The following is a 25976-nucleotide window of genomic DNA, read 5'->3' as shown; positions in this document are numbered from 1 at the left end:
AAGAAGATGGTGATGCAGGTATACTTGAAGACCGAATGAAGGAATTCTCCATACAAGACAAACAACATGAGGATGAGATCAAAGAAGATACAAATCAGCAAGGTGAAGAAGATCAACCTCCATCAAGAATTCAAGATCTTCCTAAGGAATGGAGGTATGCACATGGTCATCCAAAGGATCTAATCCTTGGTGATCCTTCATAAGGTATAAGAACTAGATCCTCTCTAAGAAATACTAGTAATTATCTTGCTTTCGTTTCACAAATAGAGCCTAAATCACTAGAAGAAGCTGAAAAAGATGATAATTAGATGAATGCTATGCAAGAGGAATTAAATCAATTTGAAAGAAATAAAGTTTGGACTCTAATGAAAAGACCCCCTAATGTTTCAATTATAGGCACCAAATGGGTATATAGAAATAAACTAGATGAAGATGTGATAGTAATAAGAAACAAAGCCAGGCTAGTGGCCAAAGGATATAATCAGGAGGAAGGAATAGACTTTGATGAAACTTTTGCTCCTGTTGCTAGATTAGAAGCTATTAGATTACTTTTGGCATATGCATGCTTCATGGATTTTAAACTCTATCAAATGGATGTAAAAAGTGTATTTTTAAACGGCTATATAATGGAGGAAGTTTATGTAGGACAACCTCCAGGTTTTGAAAATCACTTACATCCAGATTATGTGTATAAATTGTATAAAGCATTGTATGGTCTTAAGCAAGCCCCTAGGGCATGGTATGAAAGATTAAGTAATTTCCTAATTGAAAACAAATTTAAGAGAGGAAATGTAGACAAAACCCTCTTTATTAAAAGAAAAGAAAATGACTTATTGCTTGTACAAATTTATGTGGATGATATAATTTTTGGTGCTACTAATGATAGTCTTTGTCAAGAGTTTGCCAAGCTTATGCAGGGAGAATTTGAAATGAGCATGATGGGTGAGCTCAACTTCTTCCTTGGGCTACAAATAAAACAATCAGAGGAGGGCATCTTCATCAGTCAGTCCAAATACATCAAGGAAATGTTGGAAAAATTCAAGATGAAGGATGCAAAGGAAATCAGCACACCCATGGGCTCAAGTTGCAAGCTTGACAAAGATGAAAAAGGTAAAAGTATAGACTGCAAATTGTACAGAGGTATGATAGGCTCTCTACTTTACCTTACTGCTAGTAGACCAGATATATTATTCAGTGTTTGTATGTGTGCTAGATACCAAGCATGTCCTAAGGAATCACACTTGCAAGCTGTTAAGAGAATTTTTAGATATCTAGTAGGGACATCTAATGTAGGCTTATGGTATTCTAAACAATCTGACATAAATTTAATTGCTTATTCCGATGCTGATTTTGCTGGGTGCAAACTCGACAGAAAAAGCACAAGTGGCACATGTCAATTCTTGGGTGCCAATTTGGTTTCTTGGTTTAGCAAGAAACAAAATTCAGTTGCCTTGTCCACAGCTGAGGCTGAGTACATTGCAGCTGAAAGCTGTTGTGCCCAAGTTCTTTGGATTAAGCAACAACTTGAAGATTTCGGTATCAAAATGGATAATATACCAATTAAATGTGATAATACAAGTGCAATTAATTTAACAAAAAATCCTGTCCAACACTCTAAGTCAAAGCATATAGAGATTAGGCATCACTTTATTAGGGATCATGTGCTGAAAAATGATGTGATGATTGAATATGTATGTACTGAAAATCAATTGGCTGATATCTTTACAAAGCCCCTTTGTAAAGATAGATTCAATTTCTTGAGGAATGCTTTAAGCTTGTATGATCCTAGCAAATGAATTGAATTTGTATTGCATTGCTTTGCTACTCAAACTAGTAATCCATCTCAAGGTCAATATAAGTGAAAGCATGAATCCATCTAATCTAAATGACGAACTGTTTGACTTTCCGGAGGATGGTTACCCTCCCTTGGACTCTTCATAGAGATATTTTCAGAGCCTATATCATAGGTATTCGAAATTTGGTCAAACATTCCTCATTTCAATATTAATAATTCAAAAATCATAACCAAATTATTATAGGGTGTATTATTAATGGGGAGGATCACAAACAAATTCACTCTGTGTTTATCAAAAGAAATCATGTTGTTTAGGGCGATTAAATAAAAATTTGGGAAAAGATAAAATTCAGTCTGAAATTTTTCAGTGCCGGAGACGTCTCTGGCAAGTCGCAGAGACGTCCCCCCAGGCGAGACGTCTCGCCTTAGTCGCGGAGACGTCTCGGGGACCGAACTAGAGTTTTTAAAATAAGTGAAACAGCTCGAGCCGACCCGAGCTATCTTCTCTCATCCCCGACCAAAAACGAAAACCCTAGCCTCCATTTGTTCTCCATCACAAACCCTAGCCTCCTTCTCCACTTTTTCTTAGGATTTCCAATCATGGCACCCAAAAGAGCTAGGACAACCCGTGGAAGGCGACCTAGGGCAGCGGCCGACGATGAGGAACGGAGGGAAGAACATTCCCCGCCGTCTCCTCCGGTTGCTCCGCCAACCACGACTATTTCCTGTGCAAATCGCACAGTCACGACCGGAAGGTGCATAGATTTCTCATTTTTAGATCATGAGGGGTTCTCTATTGGAGAGAGACTCCGAGCCCAAGGGTGGGAGCACCTTTGTACCCTAAATACCTCGACCTATCCCGGCCTAGTTAGAGAACTTTTTAGCAATATGGACCAAGGGTACACTGCATATGTCCGGGGGACATTAGTAGAAGTCAATGAAGATGTCCTATCCACTGTCTTACAAATCCCTAAGGACGGTGAGGCTCCAACCTCACATTCCCAAAGGAAATCAGCCCTAAATCTACTTTTAGGAAGAGAGGACTGCGGCCCTCTTGATGTTGTCAATTCCCAGGACCTAAATGCAGAGATGAGACTTCTTTTAAGTATTGTCAACCGGGTCCTATTTCCCAAAACCGGTCGCTTCGATTTTGTTTCGGAGCGAGATTTAGTTATAATGCACCATATCCTACTAGGGATACCCCTAAACCTCCCTAGACTTATGCTAAACTACATTGCCCTATGTCATAGGTATTCTAGGTTTAGTTTACCCTACGGCATGATCTTTACCTTAGTTTTCAAACACTTCAAAGTTCCCATTCCAACAAATGAACCTGCAAAGCCCTTGAGAAACACCGACTATTATAATGAGGGCACAATGAGAAGAATGGAATTTCATAAGATAGATGGGTCGTGGGTGAAGGTACCAAAGAGAAAAGCCCAAATCCTAGAGCCCGAGAACCCACATCATGAGTCTGACCATCACTCTCCTCCACCTAGCTACTTGGATATCCCTGATATACCCTCCAGCTCAGCTGGACCTTCCACATCCATGCCACCACCTCCTCCAGTTAGCGGGCCCTCCTTTCTTTCAGAAGATCAGATGCGCACCCTAGCATCTGCAATTTGCCAACAAATGAGGGAGGAGATGAGATCCATGATCTCTACAGAGTTGGCCCCCTTCAGAGCTTCACATGAAGTGCTTCTACAAGAGCTGAAGGACATTAGAAGTCAAATTGAAGCCACAACACATGAAATAATTGGTGTGGATGCCTCCCAAAAATTCAGATCAATAGAGCTCAAGGACAGCTTGAAGACCATTTCCAAGAGCCTCAAAGAGTTGACAAGCCCAGGAGGCAATGTGGGCACTTTAGTTGCCCAACTTAGAGGGAGGATTGAAATGGCAACTGAAGAATTTGAAGCACTTGTGGCAGCCTTCCACAAGTCACAGGGAGATCAATTTAAGACCCTAATGGATTCAATCAATGCTTTTATAGATGCAGCTTGTAGGATTTATGAGCAACGTCGCCGATAAGGGACGCTTTGTAAACATCTAGGAATCTTCTTTTTGTAAACCCTAGGCTATTTTGAAACACTTTTTGTATTAGAAATCAATACTTGTAATGATTTCTTCTTTTGACTATGTACTGACTTCAAAGGTTTACAATGACATATGAATGACATACTATCTCTTTTGAAACCCTGTGTACATTTCTAACTCTGTGTATGTGATTGTGTATGTGAGTTTGTGATGTGCCATAAAAATCTCATCACATACCTTGAGTGTTCAAATTTGATACAAAGAAACAATGCATCTAAAACAGAGGGGGCACATCTTGTGATAACTATACTAAACAAAAAGATGAGTCTGAAATGAATTCCAAAACAAAGGGGGAGTGATATGAATGACTGAATTCATTAATAGAAATGACTTGGACAGGGGGAGCACAACTTGAATATTCTTGAGTCGTTCATGGAAATATGCTGAATCTTACTAGGAAGTATGCTTTAAGCACCTACAGATAATTTGTCCCCTTCATTGTTGATGACAAAAAGGGGGAGTAGAACCATAGAACCAATATGGATAAGGGGAGTAGAACCAATATGGATACATTGGAATGCAAAATACAAAATTCATGCTTAAAAGTTGAATTGGAAGAGATAAAATTGAAGAATATTGGCTTTAAGATAATTGCCCTTCTGGAAAAGAAAGGAGGAGTCAAAAAGAACTTAGCTTTCAATTATCTTTATACCTGTATATCTGGGCAAATACTGTGTATATGTTTAAATTTCGAATTTTGCATATACTCAGTGTTTTGTCATCATCAAAAAGGGGGAGATTGTTGACCCCCTAATGGATTTTGATGAATACAAAACACTAGAGTATAATTCCATTTATCTTAACAATTTAATTGAGAAATTCATGTGTTTTATTAAGAATATTGTTAAGAAATGTCTAGGCAAGTTCCCATAATTTTTATGAATTTATTGAAGAATTTTTTTTGAGATGAAAGAAAAAGTTCAGGGACAGCCGAGACGTCTCCTGATAGTCTCAGAGACGTCTCTGGCACAAACAGGAAGAACTGGCACACTTGGAGACGTCCCCGGCACCTGCCGAGTCGTCCCCACGACAGCGGAGTCGACTCTCTCAGTAGCGGAGTCGACTCTCTCAGTGGCGGCAGAAAGGCAGTTTTCAAGAGATATGCGCGAGACGTCCCCACAGCAAGCAGAGTCGTCCCCACAAGTAAAAAGGAGACTTCCCGAGTCGTCCCCAAGATAGCGGAGACGGCTCTCTCAGGGTTTTCCAGAGAATGATTTTTTCGGTGATAAGGCAGCGGAGACGTCCCCTGAAAGAGCGGAGTCGGCTCTCTCAGGGAATTCCAGAGGACATGTTTTTCGGAGATAAAGAAGCGGAGTCGACCCCGAGACAGCGGAGTCGTCCCCATTCAAAAAGTGCAAACAAGCAGAGTCGTCCCCGTAAAGTGCCGAGTCGACCCCAGACAACGTAAAAAGTAAAATCTTGTAGCCGAGACGTCTCTCGTTGAAGCGGAGACGTCCCCGGAACGCCTGGGACGCGACTGACAACTTTTACAGGTTTGGTTTGAATTTCAAATCTCTTTTACTTTATCTCTAACGGCTATATTTGCTTTTTGGGCTATAAAAGGGAGCTCTTAAGTGCTTCAAAACAACTTTTCACCAACCCAAAAGCTAGATCATTTAAGAGAGAAGCAAGAGAGAGAAGTTCAAGGGAGTGAGTGCATTCAAGTGAAGAAATCAAGTGCTTTCAAGCTTCCCAAGTGATTTCAAGCTCAACCACTCTCTTCCGCTCGTGCATTCAAAGCTCACACTCAAATCTACGCGATCCACATCGGAAGAATCACCATTTCCCACGCTTCCAACGGCAAAAGGATTCTTCCGGGTTCTATTGTTCATCATTGCCATATTTGCTTTTCTAGAGCTTTTCTTTTCTGTGTAAACTCTTTCATTGTGGTGCTTGTTCCAGTCAAGGGACGTGGAACAAGGGAAAGGCGTCCCAAGCCTAAGTGAAATTGGGGGTGTTAGGGTTTGTTGTGAGCCCGGTGTAAAACAACGAGTTAGGTAGTGAACTCGCAAAACTACCGTACTGTAATCTTGGATTATAGTGGAAATTCCCAAAGGTGATTTGGGGAGTGGATGTAGGAGCAGTGGAAGCTCTGAACCACTATAAAACCTTGTGTTTGCGATTGACCTTTCTCATTCCTCCTTCTTTACTTTAGTGCATATATTTGTGTGTTTTATTTTTAATTAGGCGAAAAGTTTTAAAACACCCAATTCACCCCCCTCTTGGGTGACCATCTTTGGGCAACATGCATGAATGCCCTTATGAATTTTCTGATGCAACTTATGAATGTATTGTGTAAAGGCAGATGCAGGCTCAGAAATCCTAACATCAGTTTCGATGGATTGTGCGAGGGCATATCTAACTACACTCATAGTGGACCGGTCAGACTTGCTATCTGACTGTGCAAGCGAGCTATATGTGATATGGGTGCATCCTAGGATTTCAAGGTTGTCATCACACTCTTCCTCAATGTTCTGAATGTCATCGAAGTTTGGTTCATAGATTTGCTTCTCTAAGTCATTTGTGTCACGTCCCTGCTCTTGCTGAGCAATAACGAAAAATTTGCTAGCACATTGGGAGGCAACGTGACCAAAACCTTGGTATTTGTAACATCAAATTTTGAAATGTGATTTGGGAGGCTCACCAAGAATTTTCTTGTCGTTACTATCTCGGCTTGGGACATGGACAATAGGACGGGGCCTAGGAGTAATGGACCCTACAGAAGGTTTGGGCCCTGAGGAATTAGGGCCCGTGGAAGTGCTCCATGTGTCAGACGCCTTACAAATGTGGATTTAGTATTCCATCGATTAAGGAGATCATACTGGTAATTATGGGGTAGGTATTTTTCTTTGAGTCTCTCTTTCATCTCTACCCAATCAGTTATTACATATTGATATTTTATAGCTAACAGATGTTCAGTGTTTTGCCAGAAAAACTTAGCTCGACCAATGAGTTTCATTCTGGCAAATCGGACCTTCTTGTTGTCAGACAAATTGTACCACTCAAAAAAGTGGTCCATTTCGTGTAACCAGTCTGAGAAGACTTTCGGGTCAAGACGACCGTCAAAAGTGGGAGCTTCAACCGTAATGTCTCTCATTACATATTCATTAGGGTCACGAGATTCTCTGGGCTCTACGTTATGTTGGTAACCTCTATCAATATTAGGGAAGAAACCAGGTCCTCTAGGACGAGGGTAGGCATGATGATGACCTGGAACAGACCTATTACCAAAATTGCCCTGCCGAACAGAGCCTTGTTGTTCTAGGATATGTTCTAGGATCTTGTCCCTTTCAAGACCCGGTAAATGGGAGGCACTAGGTTCCTTGGGTTCAATAACCCTCTGAATTGAAGCCTTAATTGAATCAAGTCGGGCATTATTGGCTTGGACTTGAATATTAGTGTCTTGGATAGCTTTTAATAGAGCTTCGATTTTGGAATCCATATCTAATTGGGACTCAGAATGAGATGCGACACGACCACTACATAGATGCATGAAATGAATGAAGATATGTATGATCCTACCGACTATAGAGGTTCCTAAGTAGACCTAATGCATGAAAGTAATTTGAAATTGCAAAGTATATGCTCAATATAATCGGAAGCTAACCCAAGCAATTGAAATTGGTTTTGAATTACATAATAAATTCAGATAAGTAGTTGCAATCAAATAGTACTAGTTTTTAGTGTGTTGCAGGGTTGCACAGAGCCTCAAAGAACTCCCAAGATTAGATAGCTCTACAATTAATAACAAAGATAGGCCACTACTAGGGTTTTGGTGTTGTTTGGAGTGGATGTGTTGAATTTTCAGGAAGCAATATCAATAGAGCACTTAAGAGTTAATTAATTCTAAATTTAGACAAACAAATAAAATTTGCAGTAAGGAAAGAAACCTGACCTGGGTTGGGGCGATGACCAACGTACGGTAAGTCGGCTCATTAGATGGCGCGAAATGGTCGAATCACAGCAACTGGTGTGGTCGATTGGCCTATGAACAACAGAGGAGGAGGAGATGTTGTGGGCCATTGCAAAAGGGCCTGTTGGACATGGTGGGTGTCTGTTGGGCCTTTGATGTGAAGAAGGGGTGGAGAGGTGGTGGATCGGGCCTGTGTAGGAGAGGGTGAGTTTCTGAGAGCTGGATGGAGCGGAGGGAATGAAGAAGACAAAGGGGGGAAAAAAGGCGGGGGGGGGGGGGGGGGGGGGGGGGGGGGCGTCGACGGCTCGGGGAAGATGAAGAGGTAGCGGAGAAAGGAGGTGACCGCGGTGCTGTAGTCGGCCGCGGGGAAGGAGATGCTTGGCGACGCTTGGGTGGTAGCGGCGGACGAGAGCTGATGGCGAAAGCGGCGGCGGCGGCGGCGTTCACGAAGGGTGGGCGGCGCGGCGGAAGAAGAAGCGGCGGCCGATCGGGACGATGAACAGAGGTAAGGATTTTCCCTTTTTTTCCCTTTTCTTTTCTTTTTTTATTTTCTTTTATTTTCTTTTTTCTTTTTTTAGTCACATGTAAGTCACGTGCGAGGGATTTTTTAACTCAGACACGTTAGGATTATCCGGGTTATTGGGCGTGACCCGCTCCGAAAACCCATTAAGGGTCCATCACGTGCAAGTCACGTGCGTAGCTTTTTATGGATCCGGGCTACCGGATTCTGGTTAACGGGTTTTGTGACTTCCCCGTTAATCTTTTCTTCAACCTCTCGAGGGGTTCCGCGCTTCGAGATTCGCGGCTTCGGCCGCAGGGAGGGCTCGGCAGTCTCCAGTGGTGAACGGCGCTCCGGGACGGAGGGCGGCGGTCACGGCTGCGGATCCGTGTCCTGCGGTGGTGGCTGGAAGCTGGTCAGACACGAGGAGCTCAAGGGCGGCGGCTTCCGTGAGCATGCGGCAGTCTGTGGTGGCGAACCGGCGACGCTGCGAGGTGGAGGCGACTGGTGGCGCGGACGGAGCTCCGATACTATGGCGGACGGCGATAACGGCCCCAGCAGATGGCGGCTTCCGGTGGCACGTCACAGGGCACAGTGGCCGGCGGGATCCTCTGCGGCTGCGGGGCGGAGCTCCGTAGCCTGCAGTGAGGAGCGGCGGCTGGTCACAGCGGCGGCTGAAGGCGGCTTCCGGGGGTGAAGGGTGGAAGTGGTGGCCGCGAACGTGGTGGAGGCGAGCGGGATGAGGACGGCTGCGGGTGGGATGATCCGAGGAAGGGGTTTTCTCTCTTTTTTTTTTTTTTTTTTGAAAATCGAGGGAGAAAAGGGAAAAAAACTGGATCGTGGCTTTGGCAGCAGGGGCAAAGCCAGCCTAGGGTCACAAAATAACAAATAGACCCCCTACAAATAAAACAATTCTAAAAGGACCCTAAAATGACAACATGCAAATAAACCCAAATGATAATATGCAAATAAACTCAATCAACATAAAATAAACTCAACTAAAATAAATCAATCCAAAATAAAATCAGGCTAGCTGAATCGGCTAGGATCCGCTGAGCTGGCTGGATCCTGTGGTGACTGGCTGATCTGGCACTAGTGTCCGCACCAACTGCTATAAACACCCTTGCCCATTGTGATCATAAAAATACGACCTTTCTTTATTGGAATAATCCAGTAGTTTTACACTTTAAGTTAATGCTTCATGTTTTGCATCAACTGCTACGATCACCCTAGTCCATTGTGATCATAAAAATATAACCTTTCTTTATTGGAAGATCATAATACGGTCTATGAATTACCACATGATCCATCAAATGTATCGGTCGACGAACTCATCAACTGTGGTGTACTTGACATCAGGGCAAAGTTCGGAAGCCTCCACACCAATTAACGGATCAATCTCAAAGTTTGTCGTCTCTCCTTTCACGAAAGCAGCATGAGCAATGGCATAACCAAAGTTTAAGGGAGGTGGAGATTCTGCGAGAAGTGATTAACAGTGGCCTGTTATTACTTGTGCAAACTTCATCATGCACATTGATGACAATATAATGAACTAAGAATTTGCTAATGATACTGTCAAGCCTAGAGACTAAGGAAAGTCTTCATTACCTTGAATTTTCCTGAATATCTCTTCCTCGGAAACATGAATCCTCTCGAAGGTCTTGCCACTCTTTCTCTCCCAAAGGGATATTAGCTGATTGTGAGAGTAGATGTTTGCAGGAGGTCTGATATATAATATCTTGTTCAAAGTTCTTGGATCATCTGCAGCTTTAATGGTGTATGTTGCAACATCTTCTTCTCCAACAAAAATTACTGGAAAAAAGGAATAATATATTGTTTCATGGAACCTGAAAATCATTAGACATAGCAAAACGATGCAGCCAGATGTCACTGAAATTCCTTATTGAATATTTAATGTCCATTCTAATCTTCCTTTCTAAACCCATGAATGTCGGAAGAAAATCATGGAGTCTTTTAGACAGACATTTGTTTCTAACAATAAATACACTTGCGAATGTTGTACTTATAGCCTTGCTTCAACTTATGAAATTTTATCAGGCTCACCTCTGTTTTCACAGCTGTCGATCTCTGGTTTTTCCTCTCACTTTAACAGAATAGTGCATCTTTCTTTCTTTTGATTGCTGCCTCCTGTTGGCAGCTGATATCTTTGTATTCTTTCACTTAAATCAATAAAAGACGGGTGCAAAAAAAAAAAGAAGGGAAAAGGAACGTTGTACTTATAGCCTATAAGAATAAGAGGCACCTTTCATTTTGGAAATCTTTCACCCTATTCATACTTAAAAGGAAAAGAACTTCCATCATTTGATCCCTTTCAACAAAAGTTTTTTAGAGTACGTGGTTCACCACCACTCATGTTCAAACCTCACATCTATTACTCGGAAAGAAAGGTACCAACCATGTCGCTTGAAAAGGAAGATACCAACTAGCTAAGCTAACAACTGTTATCAAAGCATAAAAATTCTAGTCCCAATTACTGGCACAATTTGGACCCCAGTAAAGCTTAGTTGCCCTTGATCTAATTCTTGCAATTGAGAGAAAATACATGTCTAGTGGAGGCTAGCAGCACGACGTGCAGATACATCAAGCGTCAACACTTGAATGAACTGCTAACATGGGAGGTCTTGCAGTTCTCACTTAACATGGGATATAAGGACAATTGGCACTCCGCGAGCTGTTGTATTTTGACTTTATTGGGTGTATTCGTACACGTACTGTATGAAGCACCCGTTTTAAGCACAAAAAAAAAAGGACAATTATAAGAAAATGCAGCAGCATAACAAAATTTCAAAAATAGAAATAGAGCAAGTTAAGAAGATGGTTTATGTATCACCTTTAGAATTTCCGTCTCCTAGCACGAGGATCTTGTCCGTAGGAGGTTCCATAGGTTCAATCTGCCCAATTCTCCGGAGGAAGTAATATGCACCTCCCAAATTGGAAGAGACGATGGTGTAAGGAATCCCTGCTTCCTTGATGGCCTCTCGGATTTGAGCCTTAACTCCAAGTTGGGTTTTTGCCGGCTCCATAAGTTCAATACGGCCAACATCTAAGCCAAACTCAGAGGGGAAGAACCTCTGCAGCTCATCCATCCAAAATATTCAGAGGTTGTGCAAAAACACAAAAGAACAATCAAGCATAAGATCAATACTCGATGGATTACAGTGAGCAGAAAGAAAACTAAACAGAGGTAAGTTGTTGGATCAATGTTAGAAATTGCTGCATCATTTAGAGATAGTACACAATTTTGTGTGTGCATTTGTTTGCACATCAGAGGCCAATGTTCAAAAATCCAACTAACTTCGATTCCTATTTTGCAGAGATTGGTAACTGAGAACTCATGAGACAAGATAAAAATAATTAAACAAAAAATAGGTATCGATAATGTAGAGGTACAAGAAACTAGATAATCATATCGCAAACTAAGAAATCCAAAAAAAAACAGCTCTTTTTTTCTTCTGAGAGAGAGAGAGAGAGAGAGGTTTCTTGCACATACCTTGATTGTTCCAGCCTGCTTGATGGCCGAAATGATGTTAACCTGATCGGCCAACTTCTTGGGGGATTCGTGCCCCAACGCCGAAATCACCACATCGACCTTCTTTATAGCCTCGACCAGCCTCTCCTGGTCGTACAAATCCCCCTGCTCTCAAACATCACAAAGCGTGCGCATGACAAAAAATTGAAACACCCAAAAAGGAGAGGAGTTCAAAACTAAGGAGAAATAAACCAAATAACAGCAGTGGCTGGCTGCATACATAGAGCAGAACGACGCCGGAGTTCCTGAAAGCTTCGATGAGCTTCGCCTTCTCTGGATCAGAAGCCAGAGTGCGTTCTCTCACCAGAGCAAAGGTCGGGTGTCCCAACCTCACACTCGCTTCTACGAGGTGCTTGCCCATGTAACCGGTGCCGCCTATGATAAGTATCTTGCTCTCCTCCTCCATTGCTCTCCTCCTCGTAGTTCTTGGCTTCACAGGGGAGGATATTAATCAAGTGATGATGGTAGCAGACCGGAAGTCTTCAGCAAGGAATAAAAGGAACGGAAAATTACTTTTCCATCCCTCTAAAGACCCCACTCTAACAGGAGGTCCCTGTTCACTCAAAAAAAAAACCTCTAACAGGAGGTCCCCACTCTAAAGGAGGTCCCTGTTCACTCAAAAAAAAAAAACTCTAACAGGAGGTCCCCACTCTACAGGAGGTCCCTGTTCACTCAAAAAAAAAAAACTCTAACAGGAGGTCCCTGTTCTCTCAAAAAAAAAAAACTCTAACAGGAGGTCCCCACTCTACAGGAGGTCCCTGTTCACTCAAAAAAAAAAAAACTCTAACAGGAGGTCCCCACTCTACAGGAGGTCCCTGTTCACTTAAAAAAAAAAAAAACTCTAACAGGAGGTCCCCACTCTACAGGAGGACCCTGTTCACTCAAAAAAAAAAAAACTCAAACAGGAGGTCCCTGTTCTCTCAAAAAAAAAAAAAAACTCTAACAGGAGGTCCCTGTTCTCTCAAAAAAAAAAAAAAAAAAAACTTTCCCTAAAAACTTCCCCCAACTTTGGACCGCTGAGCAACTTCCTCTAAAAAGAACATGAACCAAATTAACAAAAATAAAAAATAAAAAATAAAAAAATAAAAAATTATATTCTACTATACCACGTGCATCACGTAAATTAAAGGGGCGACAATCGAGACGAGTGAATCTTTGGTTGGATTCGGTTGATCCCTGAGGCCGGATCAAATTCAAATAATAATTTTTTTAGAGCACACAATGAATAAAATATGCATGGATTGATATATATGATTAGCATGATATACCTAACCTACCGCCGCCATGTGGTACTCATGGCGTAGGATGTAATTTTTTTGAAAAAATAACTGTCGGCCGACTCGGACAGCAGCGAATCTAGCAGACGGTGGGGATGGGAGGGGATTGGCTCTAGCGTTGAGCCCCCTAAATTTAAAAAAACCGATCATTAGGTATCCAACGTTTTACAGAGTCGGAAAAAAAAAAAAAAAAGTTAATGCCACTGAAGTGATAGCTCAGTGGAACTGGGCCATTATAACCATTCATGCGGTCCGAGTTCGAAACGCGCGGGTGTCGATTAAATATGGAAATTGGATGTTCTCTGCTCGGACACGTAGGGTGGGAGAGCTTATTGGTCCTCTGATAGCTTCAGTGGTGCCAGGTGTGACGCACTCACACGGAGGATTCGTGCCGGAGCTCAGAGAAGTAGCTGAGCCGAGCCTACAGATGGAAAGGATATGAGTAAAACCGGTCGGGGTGCTCAACACACGGTCATTTCTGCCCGCATCGAACATTCTTCTGACGGGGTGGGAAGCCAGTGGAAGCTGCTACGCAGGAGTGGGCTTGTCCTTCCTCCCCCCTTCCCCTTTTTCCTAAGCAAAAAAAAGAAAAAAAAAGTAATGTAATTTATGAACTTATATTATCAAACAGGAAAAAATTGACCATCAAGTTGCCAACTTTTTAGACAGACTTTTCCGACGCCTTAAATTTTAAACAAAATTATTATTAATCATTATAACAATTATGACAGTCATTATTAACTTGAAATTTTCTAATATCAAAATAATTGCTAAAGCTATTGCTGTGTGATGATGAGATAAAGAAAATATAAAAAAAATATAGTATTATCTTTTTTATATATTTTTATTAGATAAAATAATTGTATTTTTTGAATGGTTCAATCATTTGTGGATAGAATTTTGAAAAGAAAATTTAATTATTTAAAAATTATTAGAAAACATATAAGTGAAAGTAATGGTCATAATTTATGTTGGGACAGTCCGTTGTAAATAGCTGGAACTTTTAGCAGGTAGCTGAAACTGTTATGATGATCATCATAATAGATCCAAGTGGTAGTATCAGTGCCCTTAGCTATTGTTCTTGAGAAATGGCCGGGTCTGGCCCATTCCTCGAAAGACGTTTTTACCTGTAGCAGACCTGTTACAGGATCAATTCGGATTGGCTCTAGCATCAGCTGCAATAAGGGCTCGGTGTCATTATGTTAATAAAAAATGCAGCAGACTGAATTTGTCTCATGAAATGGTTCTTCTCGACAATCCATTTATTGTAGGTTAGATTCAGACTGAGCAAGAGATGAGAGCGAAGAAAGCGGCCGTTCACGTCAGGAATAGAAGTTGTTGATGTAGTTGCCGTCCTTGTCCAGTAACCATTCTGAGTGTGTATTTGATCTTGCAAGAGGATGCACAGTTTTTTCAGGGTATTTTACAATTTTTTTCTTTTTCTTGCATCACTACTATTGGATGAACACAAAACCATAGGATGCGTAGAAGGATTCGCACCTCTGGCTTTGAGAAAGGAGTGAATGGAGTCTGACCGCCAAGAATTGGGACACCTGAAGCTTTCCGAATTACCCAAGTTTGTACCATCATCATCTGTAATCCAATGTCTCCTTAATTTTTACTAGTTGTCACCAATAGCGCTCTTTTTCTCCACTAGCTTCATGTTCTCCTACCTTCAAGAAAGAATTATCCAATAACTAGTGGACATTTATCCAAGGATTGCTTTATTCTTTGTTGTCTGTCTTCATTGCCAAAAATACAGATTTTCTGAAGAAGCAGAAACGCATCCTTTAATCTCCATCCTCTCATCACCTTCTACTGCTAAGGTTCACAAGGTTTAATATGTATTGCTTCAGCACTTCAAACATTTGTTGTCTTGAAGCTGACACCCAGGCTGATCACAGGGATTTCCAGACAATAAGTTCGGGGATCGACAGCAAAATGCTGTTTCAGGAAATCAATTTCTCATGCTCAGTCCATTTGTTCCATTTCACTTTCTTATTGGCTGAGGTTTATCCTTCTCCATGTGTTCTGAAAGACTACCAAGCAATGCATATATAAACTCAGCTTGTGGATGTGAGTCATCATTCACAAAGAATTGGTGAATTCTTTTTTCGATCTCAATCCAGCTGCAACCAGGGTTCTTCTTTAGCCGTCTATCCCTAATCATTGCTCTCACTTTGCGCACATCATCCCATCTTCCAGCAGAAGCATACATGTTTGACAGAACTACATAAGTAGAATGATCGTCCGGATCCATCTCAACAAGAAGCCTTGCAACTTCCTCTCCCAGTTCCAAGTTCCTGTGCAAACTGCATGCTGAGAACAGTGAACCTAACAACCCAGCATCTGCTTTTAAACCAGGTGTATTTTTAAGTATACCATAAGCTTCCTGCAACCTTCCCGAACGTCCGAGAAGATCTATGAGGCAGGAGTAGTGCTCTATGCCAGGTTTGATTCCATAGTGGTACATCATCTGATTGAAATAATAACGACCTTCATCGACCAGTCCTCCATGGCTGCAAGCAGAGATTACTGCAAGGAATGTGACACGGTCTGGTTTTACATTTGCTTTCTGCATTTCACTGAAAAGCTCCAAAGCTTCGTCGGATCGACCATGCGATCCATAGGCCATAATCATGGAAGTCCATGACACAATGTCCTTCACCGGTAACCTGTCAAAAACTAATTTTGCATCTCTAACTGCACCACATTTCGCATACATGTCAACAAGAGCACACATGACCATCTCATTAGATTCTAGAGAGTGGTCCCTGACTTGCTTATGGATCTCCCTTCCCTGCTCCAGAGCTACTAATTGGGCACAAGCAGATAGAACACTGGCAAAGGTGAAAGCATCCAGTCTCGCCCCATAAACACTCATCTCATTGAAAAAATCGAGAGCTTTAAAGTAACAGCCCGTCGTCGCATACCCTGAAATCATCACATTCCAGGAAACTGCATTTGCTTTGGGCATGGCCTTAAAAACTGACTCAGCATACGCAACATTTGCACATTTGAAATATAGATCGACAAGCGAGCTGGCTATGAAAATATCAACATCTATATGGTTTCTTACCAAATAACCATGAATAAATTTTCCACACCGTATGTCGGAAGTTCTAGAACAAGCTATCAACAAGCTGCTCATAGTGGTTGAAGTGGGCCGAATTCCTTCCATATTCATCCTCGAGAAGAGCTCCAAACATGAGTTGCTGTCCCCTTTCAAAGAATACCCACCGATCATCGAGTTCCAAGAGACGACACTCTTAGTCGTGATCTGCTCGAAGACCTCCCTAGCACTCCCCAAGCAACCACATTTCCCATACATGTCCACGATTGCCGAACTAATAAACCCATCCAATACAAATCCAGTTCTGGCCAACTCCTCATGCACCCTCCTTCCCGTCTCCAAATCCAAAAGCCGAGCACAAGCAGAGAACACAGTCGTGTACGTCACCGAGTCAGGCTCAAAACCACAACTTTTCATCATCCCAAACACCTCCAAAACTCTGGACGCCTGCCCATCCTGGTAGTAGCAAGACATCACCGTATTCCAGCATGCGACATCCCTCTCAGGCATTTCATCGAAAACCTGAATTGCCGATTCGTAGCGATAACATTTCGCATACATGCCGACGAGGGAGCTCGAGACGACAATGTCAGACCCGAAACCCGATTTCAGCACGTTGGCATGTATCGACCCTCCTTTCTTGGCAGCGCCCAGTCCCCCGCAGGCCTTGAGAGCACTCGGGTAGGTGTAGCTATCAGGTTTAAGGCGAGGGAAGAGCAGGAGCCTGTCAAAGAGACGGAGGGCTTCGTCGTACATCCGGTTCTTGGAGTAGGCGGAGAGGAGGCCGTTCCACAAGGAGATGCCTGATGGGTTCGGAATGGATTCGAAGACCAGCCAAGCCGAGTCGAACAGGTTGAAGGAGAAGTAGAAGTTGATGAGGTCTTTGGCGAGATAGGTGTTTGTGTTTAGGCCGAGAGAGATGGACTTGGAGTGGAGGAGCTTCCCTTGGGCTAAGGATTTGCCGGCGACGCAGGCTTTCAGTAGACCTGAAAGTATCTCGACGTCCATTTACGCTGCAAACAAACATCCTTCGCCGCCCGGCGGGGTAACGACTAACGGGGGAGTTTAAAATTTTAATTGAACTAATACCGGCAAGCGGATTGACGGAACCGGCTCCTGGCTCAAGCCTGAGGCCTATCTCAGCCTAGCTTAAAGCACATGGGGCCCCAATAGTTTGCAGCATTAATCAGAAGGCTTTCTGATTTTGCTTATGAATTGATCTAAATTCAGCCTTGACTCGATAATATGTTGGACCTAAATTTGCAATTCAAGGTTAATTCAACAAGTTATTGGTTTCAATTTTGGGGGGTTCAAAATTTAATAGTTTGGTTGATTTTGCGTAGAATTTTTGAGTTATTATTGCCTCTTGCCATCTTCACAAACAGCCTCCTTGCCAACTTGAGAAATAAATAGAATTAGGTTGCAAATGGACTGAGTTGGACGAGTGATTGTGGTGCGGGAAGCGTGGAGAAGACACGATCTCGTCTGTTCCTCGGCTGGTTTCAAACAACCAAAAAATGGGAAACAGGGGAATTTTGGGCTCCAAAACAAAGCTTTGCAAAGTTTCTTTCACGGCAAAAATACATCAATGAAGAAGAAGGAGAACGACGCTCCTTTACAACCCTTTTATATGACTACAACTCACCCTAAATCCTTAATCAAAACTTTAATCAAAATTGACTCCTAATTAAGCCTAAATTAAGAGCTAAATAAACATAATTTGGAAACCAATTTAAACTAAACAAGGACTTCAACTTGACTCAATTAAAACAGAATTCAAATGCAAAAAGAACTCTTAATCCAGCACTCCACGGTTGGATTTCAGTCACGATAAACCCCCAGGATCAGCGTCCTCATCCCTATCGCTTCCATCTTCATCGGGGCCGATTTCCTGTCCTGCATCATATTGACACATGCCAAATCCAATTTTTTTATACTTGAATTCGGTCAAAAACAAATAAATTTAGGCCTAATTTGTTTTATTGGATTGGATTGCACGAAACTATGGTTTATTTTATTGATGTGTTAGATATTTTTGATCGAATTCAATCAAAAATATTTCAAATGTAAAACATGATAAATATGTATTGATCTATTACAAGATATGTTATTGAACAGAGTAATATGTAAGCGCTATCAAAAACATATTGAACAAAAGATTTATTTGATAATCACATATAAAATATAGTCAACAGTACAAATTAATAATATTATTCAATTTCATTCCTCAAGGAAAGTAATTAACTAATACTGTAATCTTCAAAAAAAAATGAAATAAATAGTATTATTATCTTTTCCGATTAGCTTGTGTTTGGATTGGGATATCTGCCAATCAAAATCTAATTCATTTGAAAAAAAGATTAGTTTTCAATTCAAATTTGATCCGGTAAAACACACACACAGACACTTGATCCAAATGTTTCAATTGGATTATACTTTTTCTTTTCTCAAATTGATTTTCGATCCAAAGCAGTAGTAGCTTACTTCTTTCTCTTTTTTTTTTTTGTGGTGCATCGGCTGCTCACACTATTCTCGCATGAGCACAGCCAGCTGCATTACTAGCAATAAGACTACACAAAACAGAAGGAGTGGAAGATAGCTGGGTCCAGAGAATACCTCCCGAATGATAAGCAGTAAATGAAGCGATTCAGTCAGCAGCCTGGTTCGCCTCCCGAAGAACATGCCTGACCTAGACCGCACGGCACTCCTGAAGCAAACGACATGTGTCAACTAGAAGAGGATGCTCTACCTCCTCCGGCCACCCCTCTCGTAGGTACTCAATCAGCGAAGCTGAGTCTCCTTCCAAGATGATGTAGCTTGCCTCCAAAACATGTTTCGCATATGAGTCCCTCTCACGCAGCCCTGAGCTCCGCTCTAAAGGCTGATGCATCGAAGGAACAACGCCCCCTGCCGCAATCAGTTTGGAGCCATGGTCTCTGATCACAAATGCCACTCCCGCACCATCACCACCAGTGGGCAAGCTCTCATCAAAATTCACCTTAAGATGACTAGAAGGTAGGGGCTCCCAAAAAAAGAAGAGCAAATAAGCTTCTCCTTATTGAATTGGTTCTCAGCTATGAAGTTCACAATTGAATGCTGAGAGTTCAGTATTAAACGTTGAGACATGGGTACATAGAATTCTTTTTCATCAGAAAATCAAATTTTCTAATATTAAAGATTAAATAGGTGGGAGATCTTTTCTGATTGGTTCTTGAACTATCTCGGTGCTTGGCTATTAGGTGCATGTTAAAAAAAGAGGGGGAAAAGAAAACCTTCAACGAGCTTTGACGATCCCAAGAAAAGGAGGGAGGAGGAGCAAGCACCTTTCACGCGATCTGCAAGCTCTGGCGGCTCTACTCTCAGCCCTCTCCTCCACTTCCTCGCCCGGATAGGTTCAAGTCGGAGAAAGAAGTGGCTCCCTCCCAATAAGCTCTTCCCCCACACCAAAGTCCTACACCTGCATGGCCTGCCCGCCCCCCTGCAACGAGCTTATCTTCGGCAGCCCTCTTGCTCAGCGACGGGTGAGGGTCCTATCTCTCCAATTGTCTCCTCAACTTTTTCTTTTTTTTTTTTTCTTTTTTTCTTTTTTTTTTGCTAAAATGGGTATTTATATATTACTAGAACGAATACATCCAGTAGGATCAGCAAACAGTAAGTCACACAGTAACCTACGCAATTTTTCCTCCCCTGCCTATTGGGTGTCTCTTGAGTGGCACGCCACATACGCTGCCACCCAGTCCGCTGCCTCCTTGGCCTTTCGGCACACATGTGTAGCCTGGAGGACCACTGTATCATGCACCATGCTCCAAATGTCTCGAAGTAAGGGGGTACCCCTCCCCCTCCCCCTCCGCTCAAATCCTTTTGGACCTAACTGATGACGGTGGCTAAGTCACCCTCCAATATGATCGAGGTAGCCCGAAGCGCTCACCTAGCATGGCATAATTCGGTCCAGGCCGCTCGCAACTCTGCTTCCAGCATGGAGGTGTCAAAGATCTGGCAGCCTCCGGCAGCTACCACCCTAGAACTCGGGCCTCTGATGACGAAGCCTTCTCCTCCCCTCCAGCCGCTCTCCAAAACAGCGCCGTCAAAATTGACCTTGAGAAAACTTGGGGATGGAGGCTCCTAGGTGAAATATATTGTACTGAGTGCTGCCTGAGCAATATGGGAGCTTCAGGTGTCTCGAGTTATCAAAGGCCCATAATCTATGCCTGCCTAGATAATCTCAGATGTCTGTGCTTCGGCGCGCTCCACCACGAACCTCGAGGACAAGCCATGCTCCCTGAAGGTTCGAGCATTCCTCGCCAGCCAGATCTGGTAAGTTATGCAGGTCGCTCCTATGGCCACCCGGCGCATCTGAGGGGTGCTAGACCAATGCTAGGTAGTCTACAGGAAGGAGTCTCTCTGGCTCCAGGCCTCCTGTGGCACTGGAGCCAACCTCTAGCCCCTCCTCGCCCACTCGCACTGAAATATTGCATGATCCACTGTCTCGGCTGCTCGGCATGCCGAGCGTTGGGGGGAATGCGCAGCCCTCGCCTGCTCAACACCGCTCTCGCCGGCAAGCGCACCCAGGCCACCTTCCATAGAAATAAGGCAACCCTGGGGTGAAGTCCAAATCACTAAATCCAACCACAATCCAGGCCCGGCATGTGGTCCCACCAAAGGGTCCAAAAAACGTCCCCAACTCGAACACTGGCTCTGCATGATGTGCTTCATACCTTGACATCCAAGCCCGCAGCTCTCGGTACCGGCAGCACGTGGATCCGGTCTGCTCCCCAAACAGCTGACCGAGCCTAGCATCATCCCACTCCGCCTCTCCTAGGATAAAGAGGTCACACACCCGAAGGCCGCCCACATCAGCATTGATCGTAGTCGGCCAGAGTCGCAAAGGGAGCGCATCCACCCACGGATCCTCCACCATGTCGATACTCTAGCTGTTGCCAATCAACCACCTAGTATTCGCCTTCGCCAATGGTAAATGCCACCTGATCTCCCGCCACATGTAGGACCATCTCCGCCTGCCCAGGGCTACACCCCAGTCCCCACATAGCCATAGCTCACCGCCATGATCTGGCTCCAAAACCCCTATGGCTCCAGGATGAACCTCACCGCATGCCGAGCAAGGAGCGCCTCGCGCCTCTCAAGAAGGGTATGCACCCCCAAACCTCCCTCACTAAGCGGCAGATAGACTCGCTCCCAGGCCACTAGATGCACCTCGTGGCCCCCTCCATACGATCCCCATAGAAAGCTTTGAAGCAACTGCTCAATCCCCATCAGCACTATCTTCGGAACTATAGCTGCGATAACTCATACTTGCATGTGTTTAATCCTACATTGGTTATTCGCTGAGTAGATCTTAGGTATTTATATTAGATCAAGAAATCTAAATAATAACTTTCAGTAAGTCTTTTTAGGTAAGGTTCATACCCTATGTGGACTAGAGAATACTGCAGCGTGGGTATATTTGAGCCAACCATGAGCTGATCGTAGTATTTGTAATTGAATTTGAATATATTTGGATCGTTAGCCTAACGAGGATATCAGGAGTTAAACGGAGGGAGTATATGATGACTTGTATGAGCGCGTGTTTAGTTCTGCATCGGTTATTCACTGAGTAGATCTTGGGTACTTATATTGGATCAAAGAATCCAAATAATAACTTCGGACCATCCTCTTTGGGTGAGATTGTTCATAGACTTTGTGTGCTTGAGTTCGGGTTGCGACAATAGCATCCTAACGGCACCTCCATCTCGCCAAAATTGACAATTGCCAACTTAACTCAGAACAATGAAGTTGGTGCAGGTAAACAGCCTAGGAGACTGCTTATTGTTCATAGATTTCGTGTGCTTGAGTGGTTGGAGGATAGTTCCAGCGTCGATAAACCAGTCAGATAGGGAGGCAACTAGGCAAGAGGAACTAATTGCATCTATATAGCGAACCCCTGTTCTCGCATAGAGGAATGACCCTCGGGTTTTGGTGTGGTTACCCATTACTGCTCGAACGACATTATAGCAGGTGGCAGGCTCTCCCCATCCTCGGAATTTCTGGTTCTCTTCCATCACTAAATCCTTGATTTATTTGTTGGCTTCATTAAATGTTAATGGGATTCAAAAGTTTGGATTAGTTTCCTAAATAGCTGAGCTTATGTCAAATTCGAAATATTTAAGGCTGCTTCTCATAGAGTTTCCCTCTCGAGTCAAAAACTACCTGGTAGAGTAGTTTTTGTTTCTCCTTCCTGTATATTATATACATCATGCAGAAACAAAATTTAGCTGTCATTATAATTGCATCTTGGAGGCATCCATGTGTTTGCATTCTAATTCTTAGACATATTAAGGATAAGAGTAAATTTCACTAACCTCCTCGAGGTTTGAGCTAATTACAGATTTCCACTCAATATTTCGCTACATATAACCCCCAGCCCTTTATCTTTCTGTTAAATAAGCTAACGGAGTTATCACCCTCCAACCTATTAAGAAAAAGCGTTGGAGAAGACATACGAAAGGAAAGGCAAGATCTCATATTTAACATCTTTTGAAGGCTAGCAAAGCTAGCAAATTGCCTCCAAGGAGAATATCCATATATTGAGAAAAGAGCCGGCGTCCTAAGTACAGCGACTTGAGCTTCACACACATTTTAGCTATAATTAAAATTTTAAGAGAAATAAATAAGATGCATAATTAACTATTCAAAAGTTTTGTTAGTAGTAGTACAATTTTATTGATAGATGCTAAGAAGCCACGTCTTGACCAACTCGTGCTTTGATTGGTGGAGTTCACTTGAAACCGTGCTCCTCTCATTTTTCTAAAACTTACAACAAATGGCTTCCCTCAAAAATTGCATAGCTTGTAGTTTAATAAAAATCTCAAACTTGTTGGTTTCATTCCAGTGCATGTCAGGCAGTCTACACATTAAGTAATGCCATTTTTTTTACATAAAAATTTTATCAAACAATATCTGAATTGCCATCTTCGCAGCTCATCATTCGAGGAATTTTATTTAGATAAACTACGCATCGTTGCCAGAGACTTTATGTAGTCTTTTATTTTCTAATTTTATTGATCGCATTTATACTGGCCGAACGTAAACTGCCGTGATAAATAATAATAATAATAATAATAATAATAATAATAATAATAGCAACCTTTCCAATCAGACCACAGTTTTACTAATAATTTAGTTTAGATCCACTTTAACCCCTGGATCTGAATAAAACCTTACCTCAATCCCAACCAGCTACAGTAATAAATCCCCTTTCTTTTTTCCCACCAGACCACAGTATGCAGTCACATTACTAAGTGAGTGAGTGAGTGAGTGAGAGAGTGAGAGAGAGAGAGAGAGAGGGGGAGGGGAGTGGAAGAGAAAGAGGGGCTGGAAATGAGGAAGGAGAGAACGGGGATGGGGATCGGAATGGGCCTCAATCTCCTCCTCCTAATGGCCATGGTCGCCACCAACATCCTCTCCCTCTACCACCTCTCGTCCACCCGCAGCAACTCCCCGCCTCCCCCCCAAACCCTAGATCCCGCCGACGACGACGTCCCCGACCACCTCCTTCAGCAGCTCCACACCATCCGCGCCACCACCACCCACCTCATCCGCCTCCGCTCATCCCCATCCTCCGCCTCGGGCTCGTCCTCCCCCGCCGCTGCCCCGCCGGAGCTCCTCCTCTACTCCCTCATCGGCCCCATCGCCTCCGCCTGCTCCGACCACCCCGACCTCCTCCACCGCTACATGAACTACACCCCCTTCGCCCCCTGTCCCCGCGACCTCCACTCCGTCGCCGAGCCCCTCCTCCTCCGCGGCTGCCACCCCCTCCCCCGTCGCCGCTGCTTCTCCCCTACACCACCGAAGCCACTTAACCCTTCGTCCCTCCCCTCCGATCCCTTCCCCGCTTCCCTCCCCGACGCCGCCGTCCTCTGGCCCCCCGCCGCCCCCTGCCGCTCCTTCTCCTGCCTCCCCAGCTCCCTCGGCTTCGACCCCAAGACAGAAGCGTCCCGCTTTCTCCCGGCTAAGTCCGCCCTCGATCTCCCCCTTCCCCATCTCCTCTCCCTGGCCCGCTCCGCTGGCGCCGCGCCGATCCGCCTCGCCCTCGACGTCGGAGGTGGCACGGGCACCCTCGCCGCCCACCTCCGCCTCCTTGCCAACGCCACCGTCCTCACCACCACCATGAACCTGGGCGCCCCCTACAGCGAGGCGGCGGCGCTCCGCGGGGTCGTCCCCCTCCACGCGCCGCTCCAGCAGCGGTTCCCGGTCCAGGACGGGGTGCTCGACCTGGTCCGATCCGGGCACGCCGTGAACCGGTGGATCCCGGCGCCGGCATTGGAGTTCCTGCTGTACGACGCGGACCGGGTGCTGCGGGCCGGGGGGTTCCTGTGGGTGGACCACTTCTTCTGCAAGGGGGCGGATCTGGACGCCGTGTACGCGCCGATGATCAGGCGGCTTGGGTACAAGATCATCAAGTGGGCAGTGGGGGACAAGACCCACGCCGGCGGCCTACCCTACGACGAGGTCTACCTCACTGCCCTCCTCCAGAAACCACTGCCCGCCGCCGCCGTCAAGTCGTGATCGGCGATCGCCGGAGCTTGAAAACTCCAGAGAATCTTAGGTCGCATCATTTTTCTTTTTTAATTAAAAAGTGCGAAAAAATTAAGGTTAAAAAAAAAAAAAAGTTGATTAGATCTCGGCGGAGGAGGAAGAAAGAGGTGACGGGGGGGGGAAATCATTGAGATACCGCGTGGAGACGGGATTGCTTTACATGACCGATAGCGGCGTGCCACCGCCCACCCAGAAAAGAAGACAAAAAAAGATGAAAGGAAGCCACACTTTTTTTTTTCCATCTAGTTTGGCAAGCATTTGGGTTGCTAATTGTTATTTAGCAAAATAACTTTGTGAGACTACTCAGTTGGGTGTATGTGTATATCATGAAGTAATTGATTATTTTGTTTTGATTATTGATAACTTGTTGTCGTAATTCCTTTATTTTGTGTCGTATTACACTAATTAGAAAGGTTCGTGATAAGAGTAGAGTTGGGTTATATTATATATATATATAGGTCCGTTCAGATACAATCGGGTAAAAAAAAAAAATCAAATCTAAATCTGATTTATTTATTACAAAATTTAGGATTTAAAAGGTGAAGCTGTTATATTTAGTAAACAGGGCTTGATGTGTTTAGCCATCTTCTGATCTCTCTTAAAAGATTTCTATTGTTTTCTTTGGATCGTGCCTTTAAATAAATATATATATATATATATATATATATATATATATATAATTATCGAAAAAAGGGACCATCCCTTCTTGATATGTTTACAAATGATCTAGGACATTCGTAGATCAATAATTAAAGAAATCAACAAGGTCTTAACCAGCATAATCTTAATCTAACTTGTAATAATGTTATTTTAAACCATATAATAATGGAAAATTTAATTTCTGGGAAAAAAGCATCGATTATTTATTCTTCCCGAAAAGAATAATGAAGGAATTCAAGAGAGAAATAAAGCAATCCAGGCCATCTATAAATTTTCAGAAATAACAATTTTTAAAAAAAAACAATAAGTAACCATATGCCTCAGAGATTATAAATGTCTATAAGTCATCAATTACGATCATCAGCTCGATCTGAGGGATCCAAAAGGTAATGGTTACGTCCATCCTTTGTTCCAAGATATCTGAGCAATGGTAAGGGATGGAGAGACCTTCCAGGCCAAGTATGTCTTCTGTGAAGCTAATGAAGCCGCGAACTGGATGGCTGCTTATGTAGCTAGT

The 25976-nt window shown here is 43.5% G+C and overlaps 2 protein-coding genes and 1 pseudogene across 3 annotated transcripts; 1 reads left to right on the top strand and 2 right to left on the bottom strand.

The window, feature by feature from the left end:
- Window positions 1-9437: 9437 nt before the first annotated feature.
- LOC103706284 (isoflavone reductase-like protein) lies at window positions 9438-12415 on the bottom strand. The gene is made up of 5 exons (XM_008790346.3): window positions 12078-12415; window positions 11819-11962; window positions 11159-11399; window positions 9916-10119; window positions 9438-9783 (listed from the first exon to the last, which is right to left on the bottom strand). The coding sequence occupies exons 1-5, from the start codon at window positions 12261-12263 to the stop codon at window positions 9617-9619; spliced, it is 942 nt and encodes a 313-aa protein (XP_008788568.3). The 5' UTR covers window positions 12264-12415; the 3' UTR covers window positions 9438-9616.
- A 1946-nt stretch (window positions 12416-14361) lies between these two features.
- Window positions 14362-17347, bottom strand: LOC103708031 (Tetratricopeptide repeat (TPR)-like superfamily protein). The gene is made up of 2 exons (XM_089929763.1): window positions 14635-17347; window positions 14362-14523 (listed from the first exon to the last, which is right to left on the bottom strand). The coding sequence occupies exon 1, from the start codon at window positions 17213-17215 to the stop codon at window positions 15125-15127; it is 2091 nt and encodes a 696-aa protein (XP_089785889.1). The 5' UTR covers window positions 17216-17347; the 3' UTR covers window positions 14362-14523; window positions 14635-15124.
- A 6138-nt stretch (window positions 17348-23485) lies between these two features.
- On the top strand, window positions 23486-25155 carry LOC103708022 (putative methyltransferase At1g29790 pseudogene; annotated as a pseudogene). The gene has a single exon (XR_015976634.1). The product of XR_015976634.1 is annotated as a putative methyltransferase At1g29790 pseudogene (transcript).
- The last annotated feature ends 821 nt before the right edge of the window (window positions 25156-25976 follow it).

This window comes from Phoenix dactylifera, chromosome 3 (genome assembly GCF_051530095.1).
Source record: "Phoenix dactylifera cultivar Ajwa chromosome 3, Ajwa_hap1_PhDact_Kaust_v1.1, whole genome shotgun sequence".
Classification (NCBI taxonomy): Eukaryota; Viridiplantae; Streptophyta; class Magnoliopsida; order Arecales; family Arecaceae; genus Phoenix; species Phoenix dactylifera.
This window is presented reverse-complemented; position numbering and strand designations above follow the sequence as displayed.

Bases quoted from the DNA above. Each gene is read 5' to 3' on its own strand.
- LOC103706284 (XM_008790346.3), bottom strand. From the start codon at position 12,263: ATGGAGGAGGAGAGCAAGATACTTATCATAGGCGGCACCGGTTACATG. The intron at 11,963-12,077 runs GTATGCAGCCAG...GTTTGAGAGCAG, and splicing joins CCGGCGTCGTTCTGCTCTAT to GGGGATTTGTACGACCAGGA. The intron at 10,120-11,158 runs GTGATACATAAA...CCTTTTTTCCAG, and splicing joins AGGAGACGGAAATTCTAAAG to TAATTTTTGTTGGAGAAGAA.
- LOC103708031 (XM_089929763.1), bottom strand. From the start codon at position 17,215: ATGGACGTCGAGATACTTTCAGGTCTACTGAAAGCCTGCGTCGCCGGC.